This window comes from Mobula birostris, chromosome 9 (genome assembly GCF_030028105.1).
Source record: "Mobula birostris isolate sMobBir1 chromosome 9, sMobBir1.hap1, whole genome shotgun sequence".
NCBI lineage: Eukaryota > Metazoa > Chordata > Chondrichthyes > Myliobatiformes > Myliobatidae > Mobula > Mobula birostris.
Genome location: NC_092378.1, coordinates 127382785 through 127399269, shown reverse-complemented (window position 1 = coordinate 127399269; position 16485 = coordinate 127382785). Strand labels below are relative to the sequence as shown.

The following is a 16485-nucleotide window of genomic DNA, read 5'->3' as shown; positions in this document are numbered from 1 at the left end:
GTTGGGCAGCAATGATGAAATTGATCATTGTCTTCAATACACCTGCACAGCTGATTGGGTAAAAGGGTCAATTGAATGAAAGTGTATAAAATTCACACCTTAGCTTTAAATTTATGATCTACCAGGAAGCAATGTTCCCAGCCCTTCTATATGTTTCTGAAACATGGAACTCTGACAGCAGACATCATTACAAAGATAACCCCTCTCAATAGGCAGAAATTCACCAAGTATTAAAAAGTTAAATATTGCTAATTGACGACAACAACTACTGTGTCAGCTGGCATATTGTCATCTGTTTCTCCCAGGGGTCAGAAAACTTGGCAGTGAAAGGGAGGTGAGAACTGCTCCCACCAAGAAAATCTAAAATCTCTGATTGCAAGTATTTGCACTCTCCTTTTCATAATCACTGATCATTATCCCTATCAATATTAAGCCTCTGCTTCCCTACCAATTATCAGTTTGTCTGACTAGTTCCCTGCAACAATTCCCAACAGCGAAAGTCTTTTGGCTTCCATCAAATTCTGCTGCTGGCAGGAGTACGTTTAAGGTGATCCTTGATGTCTCCTTTTACACTTTACTGCTTCTTTGTACCTTTCTTGCTCTTTAATGTGTCCTAACTTTTGTTTGGTGGAGTAGCATTTTATATTACCTTGCATTTGCTTAACCTTTAAAAAGCAATAACTGATCTGTAATAGGAACTGAAAATTATGACAATAATGTTGAGAGAAAAAACATATTTAACTTTTCAGGTTGATGACATTTGATGAAATGATAGGTTAAAGACATTGAAGCATTAATACTGTTCCTACGCCCACAAGTGCTGCTTTGTGTCTTCAGTTATTTATTTAAGCCTCTTTTTAAACACTGCACTAACCTCATCAATTGACCATGGTTGCCTAACAACAGAAGTGGAAGCTTTATCTTGTAGTGGTGCATAACAATAGTTTTCTTTCATTTCAAATATTTGCTTGTATCCTTTTTCGTGGTTTCTCACAAACGACAAGGAGACGCAGAAAATCTTTCAAGTAATTTTAAACTTTAATTTGCAAATCAAAGCTGAGACAATCAGAAAGCTAGTTGCTGACTGCCCGTCAAACCTTGTACATAGCATTTTTTATAGCAATTCTCCTATCTTAGCTACATTATCATATCCAATCGGCCTGTGATTACACATCATCAATATATCCGCTCTTGACTTTCCACTATTGTTTTACTCCCCAATTTAATTATGTCCTAGTTTACATTTTGGACCATATGTCTTCTTATCCCTAACCACAGTTATTTCTTAATTAGCCTTGCGTCGACATACTGCCACATATTTCATCATCTTACCCGCCACCGTTATCTTGCTACTTGATTTCATTCTAGTTCTCTTCATGAACTAATAGTGAACAGGTCAAAAGTCAAGGCTACATAGTGAATACCTTCTAATGGCTAACAATGGTTACATAGTAAATATTGTAGAAAATACAATGTGTGCATTTGAGTAAATACTGTAATACATTTGAGTAAATACTGTAATACTATAGAAAACACAATGTGTGCATTTGCATTTTCCAATACCTTCCATTGTTTTTTGTTGATTTAAATATTAACTATTTCACTTAATTTATTGTGATCAAACTGCTCATCCCATCAATCTCAACTTTAAAACTCAGTTTGTAATATTCCCTTCTCCCTTTCAAACTTGGCAACAAATCCAATTATTTTATGTCCACTTTTTCCCAAATATCCCCCCTTCCCTCACCTACCATGCATACTGCTACCACCTCTGGTTTGAAGGCGCATGAACTTTATGACGTGATTGGCCATATGGTGTCCATGATGGTGTTGGCTTCTTCCTCATAACTGTGTCAAATATGACCAGTTTTGTTGTTTCGAAACCTATTGTGCTGAAGCTTTCTGGAGTTGATGGTGTTTCTCAGCATTAGTGCTACCAGTTTTGGGATCCTTGTGCAAATGTCCAAGTCCAAAATGGCTATGAGGAAAGATTGAATTCACTATGATTGTTTTCTTTAGAACCTAGAAGGCTGATGGGAAACAAATGAGATTTGTAAAATCATGAGGGAGTAAGTAGGAAAGGCCTATTTTCCAAAGCCATGGGGCCAGAAATCAGGAGAATCATGAACCAAAATTATTGATAATAATTGGAAGGAATGAGGAAAAATGTTTTCAGGAATCTTGAGCTCACTACCTGAAAGTATGGTATAGTTAGAAACGCTCACTAGATGTAAAAAAATACTTGGATTTTTAATTGACCAGCCAAGACATGATAGTTTATGGACAATATGCTGGAAGATGGAATTAGGCTACCATAGGCATAATAAGATGAATCATCTCTGTGTTGATCATTTTCTATTACTACATAATCATAAGGTTGGATCAGGATGGTTTTTGCACAGCAAAAGTATAACACTGGCTGAGCCAGAATGAGTTTCTGCTCAATACATACAGTATTTCAGTCACAGGTAATGCATGGCTTTGGGCTGGCAGAAAGTTTTGGCACATTGTTCCATAGAATAGTCCCAACCACATTTGAGACTATTTAACCTGATCTGCCTCTCCGAATCTATGCGAAAATTAACATCTCCCAATATATCTGCTTGAAGTCAATAGACAAAATTTCGGGATGGGTGCTCAATAGAGAATGGATTCTATCATGTTCATTCAGTACTAGTAGCCAAACATAGAATTCTATCTATTTTTAGAGTAGTTAACAGAAAAAAAATGACAAATAATGTGATAATATTTGTTAAATATTTGTCAAATTAAACTCTTTTGGTCTCAAAAATATAACTACAGAAATGAAAAGCAGTTTAATTACATGCAACAAAATGTTCTGGAAAGTAAAACTAGAGTGGCACCAGAAGCCATATACAGACAGAAATAGATATATTACCATTATATCAACAAGTGATCGCATAGTTTAGTAATGTGCTGTAACATTATTTAGCTTTATAGGACTTGAAATGTTCTGATTAGGGAAGGTAAATCATTAACTTTACCTTTTTAAATTTGTTCTTACAAACTTCATTGTTTTCTCAGCAAGTCTAAACATGCATGATACAATGTTATTTATGGTTCATTTCTTTCTCAATGCAAGTGGCAACAGAAAATATGAGTGATCGATTGCTTCTTAAGTACAAGCTAGTGTCTCCAACTAAGGAAAGTAAACATGATATTTTTTTCTGATTGAATATACCTACCTACTGTATGTAACTTTCCTGTATGTAGTTATTCTTTTTAAAATAAAAATAATAGGTGATTTATTTATACATTCATTATTTTAAAAATCATGTTCAAAGTAAATTTATTATCAAAGTATGTATTCCGATAAGTTTACTTTGAACATTTTTCTTGATGATTTATTCCAGGCATTTACTGAAAATAAATACAATAACATTTTATGAAAAACTAAACAATGACTGGGAAGCACCGATGTGCACAAGAAGACAAAATGTACAAATAAAAATACTGAGAATATGAGTTATAAGGAGTCATTGAAATTGAGTTTGTAGGTCATTGTATCAGCTTGCTAAATGAAGATTGATATGAATAGCTATGACTTGACAGATGCAATATAATAAATACATTCATAAGTTATTAATACTTTAGATTAGATTAGATTATGAGGACACGCAGTCCCCTTTTATTGTCATTTAGTAATGCATGCATTAAGAAATAATACAATGTTTTTCCAGAATGATATCACGGAAACAGATGACAAATCTACTTAAAAACTAACAAAAACCACATAATTGTAACATATAGTTACAACAGTGCAAACAATACCATAATTTGATAAGAACAGACCATGGCACGGTAATAGTCTCAAAGTCTCGAAAGTCCCATCATCTCACGCATACGGTAAACCTCCAGCGCCGCCAACTTGCCGATGCAGCATACTGGAAGCATCTGACCATAGTCCGACTCCGAGTCCATCTGAAAACTCCAAACCTCCGACCACCTCTCCGACACCGAGCACCGAGCACCATCTCTGCCGAGCGTTCCGACCCCTGCCCCAGCAACAGGCAATAGGCAAAGCCAAGGATTTGGGGCCCTCGTCTCTGGAGATTCTCGATCGTGCAGTAGCAGCGGCAGCGAAGCAGGCATTTCAGAAGTTACTCCAGGTGTTCCTCTGCGCTTCTCACAGTTGTCTCCATCAAATCTGGATTGTGCACGACCCCTAGTTACATATAATTGATATCATTCGGAATGGCCGTACTCATTTTAAAAACACTCATTTTGAAATATTTATGTGAAGGAATTACAATGGGCATAAAATATGCCTCAAAGGGCTAAGCAGTTTGCTGACCAACAGTAATACCATCACATGCTATAAAGTATTGATAGTAATGATGTAATAGTGTGGATTTTTCAGAGTTTTTGTACTCAGTTTGAATTTACATACATGGAAACTCCAAACGTACAATCAGTTTCATAGAACAATGCAGTGAATGTAAATTGATTTGTTTAATTTATCTTTGCAAAATCTGGATGAGTAATGTCATATCATTATGCAATCTAGCTGATGAGATAACAAATGATAAATGGCATTCATGTGAGATTTCCAGAGATATTTCTAGTTGAGTGGAAGGTGAATAATAATAGCCTTAACGAGGTACCATCATGCTTCAGAGCATTCCTTCCTGAAGCTGGTAAATTCAATTTTCTTTTAAGTAGAATTGAGGTTAAAGATAATACTAAGTAACACAGAAGCTGTAACATTTTATATCTGCGGCATAAAAACAGGCAAATCAACTGTGTTATGCTAGTGACAATATGGTTCCTATCACTTTACATCTATCTCTACCAGCACATCCCTAATATCTTTAATTATTTTCCCCTTATTGCAGCCCAGTAATTTGGTTCAATTACTTCCTTTATAATGACTTTGCATTTTAATCTCCCTTTGGGCAAAAAAATGTCTGTATAGGATTTACCAATAATTTCAATAAATTCAAAATTTGATTCATACCTAATCCAATCCAAATGATCTCTGGTTTTGATCTTCCCCATGTTTTTGATTGTCAAGTATATGGTGTATCAAAGCACTTGAGACAAAGCCAGCTAGATAACTTGAGAAATGTGAATCATTAGTAAAACTGGGGGGGAAATTTATTAAAATTTATATTCAATATTTCAGTAATATTTGAGTAATATTGTAAATATTGTTTGATTAAGCAGTCTTGTTGGTTTAAATAATTCATTATGGGTTATATGTAAAAATACGTGAATTACATACGATATGATGCTACTATGTGATATGTACATGCCTCGCTAAAGTAAAGAACCATCTAAGACTTGCATCTCTCAGATGTCTTTTCCTTTCAATTAGTTCTTATGTTTTATAGTTACAAAACATAGCAAAAAAAGAACAAAAAAGATTAAATCCTTTCTAAATACACCCAGTAGCAACCAGCAACCCTGGATATACATTTATTTCCAATAAAACCTTATTGCTGCACAAACATTTGAGAAATCTCTAGCAATTCTAGGGAAGTGTTATCTGATTCAGCTACTGATAATGGAGAGCTAGTTATGTTTCAGTGCCACATGAAGAAAACATCAGACACTATTGCCAGGATAACTCTCTCTGCCCATTTTTACAATTGGTTATAAGCATGTTAGACTCATTTCATAACTTAGTCGAAAAGGGAACTTGAACAGTGGGCCCAGGTGATGATTTCATTTACTCCACTTCTCCACTGATTGTACTTGTAACCATTTACAGGAAGGTATTCTGGTAGAAATAAAATTGTAAGGAAGGCCATGGAAAACCATTTTAGCTACTCTTCTATAGCAATGAGCTCAGGAGTTTAAATCCAAAATTTGATTCATACCTAATCCAAACCAAAAGATTTGCATGAATTGATCAATAGTAAATTTTCTTTTTTTTTTTGCTCAGTCATTAACTTTAACCATGTCTTTATTGTTTTATATTGGACTTTTCCCTCTAGCTTCCAATAGTGGGTATTGAAAAGGTCCATGACCGAAGCCCTAAACATTATTTCAATGATCCTAATATTAAGACAACTCTTCAGATGAACTTCGGAAGAGCAATTGAAAAACAGGAACGAAAACTGCAATTAAACTACAACAGGGAAATGACCGTGCAAAGGATGATTAGAAAAAAATTGTCCAAACTTGATTTTTCAGTAAGTTTATTTAAACAATTAAAATAGTATGCACATCTGGGGATAGATTAATGTATTGATTTGCTATTTAACTTATTTGCTTGAAAGCAATTAGTAACATTTTGGAATTAACACTTCTTTTAAAGTTGTGCTACAGTGAAGAGTTAAGGACTGTAGTCTCACCACTGCACCTCTTTATATTAACCATTCCGCTCTCACCTCTCAGTCTGGATACAAGGTTTTGAACTGAAATGCTGACAATTCCTCCCCCCTCCCCACCCCACAGATGCTGTCTGACTGACTGTGTTCCTCCAGCAGATTGTTTGGCGCTCTAGATTTCAGTATCCATAATCTCTTGTGTCATTAAAAATTACTAGGTGCTCCAGTAGGTGTTGAGTGCCTTGGTAATTTTAGTTCTGGAAATATTATCTAATAAGAAAATAAATTTTAAAAATATTAGAAATGATTCCCACTACCTCTTTGCTGTCAAAATCACTTTAAATCCCCTTTTTAATCCAAAGTTTAACATCCCTATTTCATTGCCATCTCCACTTTCCTTCAATTTTGTTTGTCCTGACATTAATTTTGATTCTTCTCATCCCAAGTCGTACATTATTTTCCTTCAGGGAGTGTGTGTGCAGCTGGCAAAGTCTACATATATTGCTCATCCCGAAGGTCCTAAGAAGGCAGTGGTGAGCTGATGGCTTGAATTGTTGCAGTCTATGTAGTGATAGATTCACAAGGACACACAAAAATATGAGTACGAGTAGGTCAGCAGGTCTCTCAAGCCTGCCCTGTTTTTCAATGTAGTTTATCAGTGTAGGCTCAACTTTGTGCCAGTTCCCCAGAATGCTCAGTTACTGTATCCTTCAAAAACTTATCTATGTCATAATATTCTAAGACCTTGCCTCCAAACGCCTCCAGGATAGGAGATTCCAGTAATTCACTACCCTCTGAGAGAAGAAATTTCTACACACCTCAGTTTTAAATGACTCTCCTCTTATTTTGCTGCTATAGGGACAATTGGGATTCTGCCCCAGTAACAATGATGAAACAAATAATCTATGTTCAATTCAGAATGGTGGGAAAACATGAATAAATGTGTCTGCTACATTTGCCCTTCTAGGTGGTAAAACCTGTGTGTTTGGGATCTAATGTTAATGAAATCTGTGCTGGTTGCTGCTGCACAATTTGTAAATAGTATGCATTTTGTATGATGATAATGAAAATGTAATGGGGTGCTCTTTTTGTCAGCAGTAGTCTTGGGCTTTCCAATGCACGTAGCCATTTTTTTGGATACTTATGGAATGAATTTATTATGAGAGGAGGAAGCTGAGTAGAATGATCTACTTCTGGCTCAAAATGGTTGTAAACATTTCAGCCTTGCAGGTGGGGATGATCCAGGAGTCTCCAATGCCTGTTATCAATTTAATTTATCTGCCAGCATCATTCACAGTCATATGCAGCAGGACTGCATATAACATGCTGCATTCTCTATTTATTTTATACTTAGTATTGTATGCTCACCAGTTTCATGTCCTACTTTCAGATATGCCCAATGCTGCAACTGATCCTGCCTTTAACACCCCAAACTCCTGGTTTAGTTATGTGAGGGATTTGCCAGCCTATGGATGTTACATTCTGCACCTCCCCATCTTCTCATCCACATTGACTCAAAATCCTGACACTTCAAGTTCATTGCATGCACCTGGCAGTTCACTGTACTTAGCAGTTAGGTCTAAATATCTCCTAGCCTTAAATGATAAGCTTTGTCTCCCATAGAACAATCTGTTCAACTGTGAACTCCATCCAGAGGTGCTTACATTTGATTAAATATATTGTAATTATCTTCAGCCAAACAACTCGTTGGCAATTCTCTACTTCCTGTAGATCTTCTCCACTTCTTTCCCCTATTCCTTGCCTACTTCCCTCCTCCTCAAACTAAATTGTAGCTTTAAAAAAGTTCTCCAATTTTTATATCATATGGCCATATCTTTAGAATCCACAATCCTGTTAATTATTTGGCAGTGGAGATGACAAATGATCTCAAGTAGAAAATCAAACAGCTGGATATTTCAAATCCCTTACTCACTCTTCCTTCAGTTAGTCCTGACGAAGGGTCTCGGCCTGAAACATCGACTGCACCTCTTCCTAGAGATGCTGCCTGGCCTGCTGCGTTCACCAGCAACTTTGATGTGTGTAGCTGGACATTTCTTATTGCTTTGTTTAAGGTAATGTCCAGGACACTAGAAAAACCATGTTGTTTTTCAACTGGTACCAAGGAAGTTCCACATTCTTTTAAGCTATCAAGATTGATAAAGAGAAACTTATCCATAGGGCATGAAAATTGATAATGTTAAAGGAGTTCAGCTCAACTCATCTTTTTGGCTTAATAATTTTTAAATCCATTTTAGAATTTTGGACCCCAAAATGCACTCAATCTGGAAAAGCTGAAGACTGAAAAAAGGTAAAATCTTATTACCTTGTTTCAATTTAGTTAGAACTTGTATTTATCTTCAAATTAGTCAGATTAAAGGTTAAATTCCCTACTGATGCACTATTTTCAGTATGGAGCACACACAAAATGCTGGTGGAACTCAGCACGGCAGGCAGCGTCTATGATAAGAGTCCTGCTAAGGGTCTCGGATCAAAACATTGACTATACTCTTTGCTATAGATGCTGCCTGGTCTGCTGAGTTGTTCCAGAATTTTGTATGTGTTGTTTGGATTTCCAGCACCTGCAGATTTTCTCTCATTTGTGATTTTTAGTGTGGATTTTTTAAAAATACAAATGTCTCAAATTTTCTCATTTTAGTTTATCTAGAATGAAACAGATCATTATGGTAAAATAGAACAGTGAGTTTAAAAAGAAAAGATAGAGAAGTTAAATGTACAGTTTTTAACGATATGTAGATTCAGAGAATTTTCTAAAATGTGCTTGATGTAATATTTAACTGTGTAAGCATTAAGCATATATTACCAACCTATTTGCTTCTTTGCAGAAGGCAAATAAGTAATAAGATTTTAAAATAATTTATTATTAAGATGTGTTTTGACATTTTCTCACATTGGAGATTATTTTGCTTATAATTTGTTGTGACTTAAAAAAAATTATCTTCATTTTGGCTACAAGTTAGCCACATATTAATATTTTGGTAAATACAGGGATGGGATCCACCATTTACCCAAAGTTCTCCATCAAAAGCCAGCTCCTCATATCTCAAGGAATGAAGTACTACGACTAATTTCCTCAGCATCGAAACTAATTGTTGCTACTGTAAGTAGTTTTTACTTGTGACAATTTTCTCCAATGTGTGATTTTTGGAATATATGATTTCATCGAATCCTGTTTATATAAATGAAGTAATGCAACTGGTAAAGTTACTGCAAACCCTCACTAAGCAATAGATACAGATGAACAAATAGAGAATGGCATTTTTATTTTGAACTGCTACAAGAAAAAAAGGAGCATTATCAGAGGTAGTCAGTACCACTTTTTTAGGTACAGGAGATAACTAATAGGTATGTTCCTGGTCTTCTACTTTAGCCCATACACTTCATGGTTCAATGTGTTATGTATTCAGAGATGCTCTTCAGTACACCACTGTTGTGATGTGTCGTTTCTTGTGCACTTCTTGTCACTTACCTGTCAGCCTGAACCAGTCAGGTGATTCTCCTCTGATCTCCCATTAGCAAGACATTTTCACCCACAGAAATGCTGCTCACTTGATGATTTGTTTATTGAACTACTCTCTGTAAACTCCAGTGACTGTTGTCTGTGAAAATCCCAGGATAGCAAGAGTTTCTGAGATACTCAAACATTGACCCACCCCCCATCTGGCACCAACAATCATTCCACGGTCTAGGTCACTTTGATCTCATTTCTTCCCCATTCAATTGTTTGGTCTGAATAACAATTGAACCTCTTGACCATATCTGCATGCCTTTATGCATTAATTTGCTGATTAGATAGTTGCATTAATGAGCAGATGTACTAGGGTACCTAATAAAGTGGCTACTGACTATATGTTTACAGAGATCCAAGGGCAATATCTGAAGATCAGGCAAATATATTGGTCTCTTTCATTGATTATGGCAATGCAACTAATAAATTGTAGGGATACAAAGACTGCAGTTGACACTTTGGGTCAAGACCCTTCCAGATGAAACAAAATATTAACTATCTATTTCCCTCCATAGATGTTGCATGGCAGACTGAGTTCATCCAATGCTTTGTGTAATAAGTTAATAGCTTGAATAATTATTCCCAGAAATCACATCGTTGGATATGTCCTTTCTATCATCAATATGTTGTAACATGTTATACCATTGCAACACACACAAAATGCAGAAGGAACGCAGCAGGTCAGGCAGCATCTGTGGAAAAGAGTACGGTCGACATTAAAGACTGAGACCCTTCTTCAGGAGACCCATCCTGAAGAAAGGTCTCGGCCTGAAATGTCATCTGTTTATTCTTTTCTTCTCCATAGATGCTGTCTGACCTGCTGAGTTCCTCCAGCATTTTGTGTGTGTTGCTTTGGATTTCCAGGATCTGCAGATTTTCTCGATATTGTGCTATTGATTGGTTTGACCTTTGAACAGATAACGGATCCATCATTTCCAGTCTCCATCCAAATTTGTCAGCTTGACAAACTTTGAATTGGAGGTTAAGTGCAACCATCAACTGTTTTACATAAATCAATTCCAATTGTTTCAAAGTAAACAAGGACTTAATGATTTTGTTTGGAGTGATAGGGTTCTCTCAATCATTAAGTTAGCAATTTGTTAAGATAATTTCTCATCCCTAGATAAACCAGTATGTTGAAATGATAAGCAGCACACACAAAATGCTGGAGGAATGCAGCAGACCAGGCAGCATCTGTGGAAAAAAGTAGTCAACGTTTCAGGCCAAGACCCTTTGGCAGAACTGTATGCTGGTATGAATATTTTCTAAGGAATATAGACCCTCCTGAGTGTACAAAGCCAGTAAGTTTATGCTTCAGTTACAACTAGTGTAAACCTAAATGTACTTTATATCTGATCAAGAAAAATAACGACACAAAAATTAAAACATTCATTTGTCTTTAACTTTTCAATTTTAAAATTCTTAGTTGTTTAGCTTAATAGGATTTGACTTTTATTATTTCTCTCACTTGGGAAAATAGTAAGGAAGAATGAGTTGGATAATAACAACAACTAGTAAGCATAAACACAAGATATTCTGCAGATGCTGGAAATCCAGAGCAGCACACAAAATGCTGGAGGAACTCAGCAGCTCAGGCAGCATCTATGAAAATGAATAAACAGTCAACGTTTTGGGCTGAGACTGAAAAGAATAAAAAACTAGGGGGAGGGGGATTAGCTAAAAGTGAAAAGGTTGAGCCAGGTGGGTGGGAAAGATAAAAGGCAGGAAAAGAAGGAATCTGATAGACCATTGGGAGAAAGGGAAGAAGGAGGGGCTCCAAGAGGAGGTAATAGGCAGATGAGGAGAAGAGGTAAGAGGCCAGAATGCTGACTAAAAGGAGAGGGAAGGGGGAGGGGAAAAGAAAAAAAGAGAATGCAGAACTGCTGGAAGGAGAAATTGATGTTCATTCCTTCAAGTTGGAGACTACCCAGATGGAATATGAGGTGTTGCTCCTCCACCCTGAGAGGGGCCTTATTGTGGCAGAAGAGGAGGCCATGGATCAACATGTCAGAAAGGGACTGGTGATAAAACTTAAAATGGTTGACCACAGGAAAATTTTGCTTTTGGCGGATGGAACTTTTGGTGCTCGATAAAGCAGCTTACATCAGGTTTTACCAAAGTAGAGGGGAGCACAGCAGGAGCACTGGATACAATAGATGATTCCAATAGATTTGCTTTTGAAGTGTTGCCTCACCTGGAAGAACTGTTTGAGGCCTTGAATGAAAACGAGAGAGGAGGTGAATGAGCAGGTGTAGCATTTTTTCTTGCTTGCAGAGATATGTGCCAGGAGGGAGATTAGTGGAGAGGGATGAATGGACAAGGAAATCATGGAAGGAGTGATCCCTGTGGAAAGCGGGGTGGGGGGGGGGGAATAAAGATGTGTTTGGAAGTAGGATCCTATTGAAGATGGTGAAAGTTACGGAGAATGATGTGTTGGATGCGGAGGTTCATGGGGTGATAGGTTGGAGCAAGAGGAACCTATCCCTGTTGAGGCGGTGAGAAAAAGGGGAGGGTGCGGATGTCTGAGAAATGGTGGCGATGCAGGTGAAGGCAGCATCAATGGTGGAGGAAGGGAAACACTTTTTTGAAGAAGGACATCTTGGGTATCTGGAAAGGAAAGTTTCATCCTGGGAACAGATGCGGTGAAAATAAAGGAACTGAGAAAAGGGAATAGCATTTTTACAGAAGACAGGGTGGGAAGAGGTATAGTAAATATAACTGTGGGAATTAGTAGTTTTAAAAAGTTAATAGACAGTTTGTCTCCAAGGATGGAAACAGATCGAGAAAGAAGAGGGAGGTGTCAAATATGGACAAAGTGAATTTAAGGGTAGGGTGGAAGTTAAGGACCAAGTTGATGAAATTGACGAGCTCAGCATGAATGCATGAAGCAGCGCCATGCAGTCGTCAATGTAGCACAGAAAGAGTTGGGGAGCATTACCAGGGAAGGCTTGGAACATGGACTGTGCCACATAGCCAACAAAATGGCAGCATAGCTGGGGCCCATGCAGGTGCACATCGCTACCTCTTGAGTTTAGAGAAAGTGGGAAGAGCCAAAATAGAAACTGTTGAGGGTGAGGACTAGTTCCACCAGGCGGAGGAGGGTGCTGGTGGAGGTGAACTGGTTGAGTCTTTTGTCGAAAAAGAAGCAGAAAACTTTAAGGCCTTCTTGATGAGTGATAGAAGAGTATAGGGACTGAACATCTATGGTGAAAATGAGGCAGTCAGGATAGGAAATTGAACGTTGTTGAGGAGAGCAAGATCATGTGAGTTGTCGCAAGTGTAGGTGGAAAAGGACTGAACCAAGTGGGATAGAATGGAGCCGAACTAGTAAACATGCCATTTTAAATTGTACCGTAGTCAATGGTAATTCTTTATACCTTTTCGAGATGACTGGTCAGATGGTGACATTCTAGTGTCACGGTTCAGGAAAAAACGAGATTTCCTGGCCCAGAAGCAACTGTCAGAAATGAAGGCAGAGATTTCATAGCATGTTAAGGTATCAAGAGAAATAATTGTAATTTTACCAACCATGTTTCCTTTGTTTTGAAATATTAGGAAATAAGGCCTGAACATCCATACAAAAAATACAGTTCAAAAAGAACAATGGTAAGTCAAGTGCTGTCGATGTTTGTTTCGCTGTTTTTTAAAAGTTATTCTGAATAATTTAAGAAACAGCAATTTACTTAAAAAGTAGTCATTTTTAAAACAAAAATAGTAACATTAATATTTAATTAGAAATGTTATTCCTTCAAATGAAAAATGGAACCTAAACTTAATGTTTAAAAGCTTTAATGCTTCAGCAAAACCAATAAAAATAAGGGCAGTCATTGCTGTATCTAATGCCCTCACTCATATCCTGCTATCATGTGGATTAACTGAATTAATTGAAGGTTATTTTCTGTTATAGTAGAGACCCCAGAAGGAAGCTGACTTTACCATCCACTCTGACAGAACCACAGATTTCCACGCAATAGTTAGATTAAAATAAAAATACTTGGATGATTATGAAGTCAGTTCAAACCCCTGCTTCACATAAAAGCAAATGAACATTGTTATCCATTGCTAATCATCTTCCTCACATCTTCATCTGCAATGAATTTATCTGAGGCTTTTGGCTGCTGTCTTAGTCAGCCTAATTTTCCCCTCTTGCATTTGGTGAAGTGTACTTGATACATTTGCTAATACTATACTATGAAGTCACTGGACCATTTAGCTGTTGCCCTTCCAAATGGCTCATTATGCATTTGGGCTGTAATAATATGTACCCCCAAATAATAACCAAGTAATTATTTCCCACCATAATTTTGTAAATTAGAGTAACACACACAAAATGCTGGAGGATGCTGCCTGACTTGCTAAATTCCTCCAGCATTCTGAGTGCATTACTTTAGACATCCAGCATTGGCAGGATATCTTGTTTCAATCTTGTAAGTTAAATGTGATAAGCTTTGTTCCACAAAAGTTTTGAATTTTTATTGTCCTTTCATTCTCTCATTAATATAATAAACATAAACCAATAAATGTTGGATTTAACTTAAAGGTAACACACACAAAATGCTGGAGGAACTCAGCTGGAAAAGAGTACATTTGTGTTTCCGGATGAAACCCTTCAGCAGGACTGTACAGTGGCTGACATGGAGCCACAGTGCAATAACAACGAATCGAAAATACGACAATGCATGCTGAAGGGTTTCGGCCTGTAACGTCAACTGTACTCTTTTCCGTAGATGCTTCCTGGCTTGCTGAGTTCCTTCAACATTTTGTTTGTGCTGCTTGGATTTCCAGCATCTGCAGATTTTCTCTTGTTTGTGATTGTTTAACTTAAAGGTGCCAATTTTAAATTTAAAAAAAACCATACTGGTTCTTTGTCATAAAATGTGGTTGTGAGACCCCTGAAACCTAACCATTCTAAATTCTAAAGATATACTTATTAAATCTGTTCTATAGATATCAGTATGCGTCCTGATGAAAGGTCTCAGTCCGAAACGTTGACTGTTTATTCCCATCTGAAATGCTGCCTGAATTGCAGAGCTCCTCCAGCACATTGAGGGTATTGCTCAACTTTAGTATGATTATTCAATATCCTATGTATTTTTTTACACTTACAGAAAATAGACACTCCCAAGGGAAATGGGACTGAACTAAAGTGGACAGAATATGAAGTTACAGTTTGTACAGGAAACTGCCTTAGTTTAGGTTCAAAGGCAGACATTTCTATTAGCTTCTATGGAGAAAAGGACAAGGTGAAAGATGTATTGTTGTGTAACTCACTGACCAATCCTGTTCCTTTCCAAAGCAATCAGGTAAGTAGCACTTCAGGTAATAGAAATTTTCTAAATTACATCTTTTATTCTTAATTTTTATGAGTTCTCTTGATTCTTTTAAAAATTTGTTTGATTGAGATATAGAATAAAAAATAGTACTCTCTGAACTTAAATAGATTTACTTGATGTTACTCCAAACTGAAGCATTCTTTGGTTGTAATATGTTTTGCATCCTATTATCACATTGCCTTAAAATACATTATACTTCATAGTTAGATGAATTTATGGGTCATTTTTTACTTCATTTCCTAATTGTAGAAATTTCAGGCAAAATATCAAAACGTACTTATTTTAGGTTACAATCATTGTTATTCACAAGGAGGAAAAATTAAGAAAAGGGTTTGTTGTTCAGTAATTTTTCTCTTGCTTATGGTTTTCCCTTCATCTTTTGCCATGACTTTTTGTTTCTTCCTGCTCAATTTTGCTCTGTAAATTGGTCTAGTATTTACCTCACATAGGCTACAAGCAGATATAAAGCTGGGAATATTAAGATAAATATTATCTGCTTTCCCATCAGATTCACTTTCCAGGCAGGCCTTTAATTGTACGTTTTTTTTTTAAACACACAATATCTTGGATAGCTTAAAAAAAACTAGAAAAGAATTCTGATATTTAAAAAGACTTTATGACTCTTTACTCCTCATGTGAACCTTTTACCTCTTAAATAACCCAATTTTATCAGACCCAACCAGTCTTCAGGCTCTGTGTGGGTTTCAGGCAAAAGCTAGGGAGGTATAAAGCACCCAGTCTGCATCCCTAGTTCGCTGGCCAATTCTTGGGTAACTTGATCTAATGGAACAATGATGCAGCTAATAGAGTCAGTCACAGTATCAGTGATGGGGTACAAATCTGATCTGGGCTGTTGTCTGTATACAGTTTGCACACCTTCAGTGTGGCTGATTGGGTTTCATCTGGGTGCTCCAGTTTCCTCCCACATCTCAAAGACATGCAAGTTGGTAGGTTACTTGCCCATTATGAGTTGCTTTTTGTGGGTAGGAAAGTGGTAGAATCTGGGAGGAGATGATGGGAATGTGGGGAGAATGAAGAGGAAGGGAGTGAAGTAGGATTAATGTAGATGGGTATTTTGTGGTTAGTGATTGGCTGAAGGGCCTGTTTCTGTGCTGTATTTAGCTATAATTTTCTGACTAAATGGATGGGATCTCCTACAGCTGCTCAGCAAAATGAATGGGAACAGCACTCTGTGTGCACTACCAGTAATTTGCATGATCCAAAAACTCCCCCACAACTCCTTTTATAGAACTCTTCTATTAACTAGACATTGTGTTCTTTTCAAACTGTGTTCTTGCTGCTTATCATCTCAGTGACCTTTTTTAAAAGC

The 16485-nt window shown here is 36.9% G+C and overlaps 1 protein-coding gene across 11 annotated transcripts in view; it reads left to right on the top strand.

The window, feature by feature from the left end:
* Positions 1-16485, top strand: part of LOC140203056 (uncharacterized) — a 159304-nt gene that overhangs the window by 45169 nt on the left and 97650 nt on the right. For 10 of the 11 annotated variants that reach the window (XR_011887277.1, XR_011887276.1, XR_011887275.1 and 7 more), the window contains 5 exons: positions 5961-6158; positions 8552-8604; positions 9303-9414; positions 13378-13428; positions 14931-15125. Coding sequence is in view for 7 of the 11 variants with exons in the window: in XM_072268796.1 (XP_072124897.1) it covers positions 6045-6158; positions 8552-8604; positions 9303-9414; positions 13378-13428; positions 14931-15125 (525 nt within the window). In the remaining 4 variants the exon portion in view is untranslated. Of the gene's footprint in view, positions 1-5960; positions 6159-8551; positions 8605-9296; positions 9415-10945; positions 11124-13377; positions 13429-14930; positions 15126-16485 lie in introns of those variants that run through there. The other variant, XM_072268797.1, reaches the window with a different exon arrangement.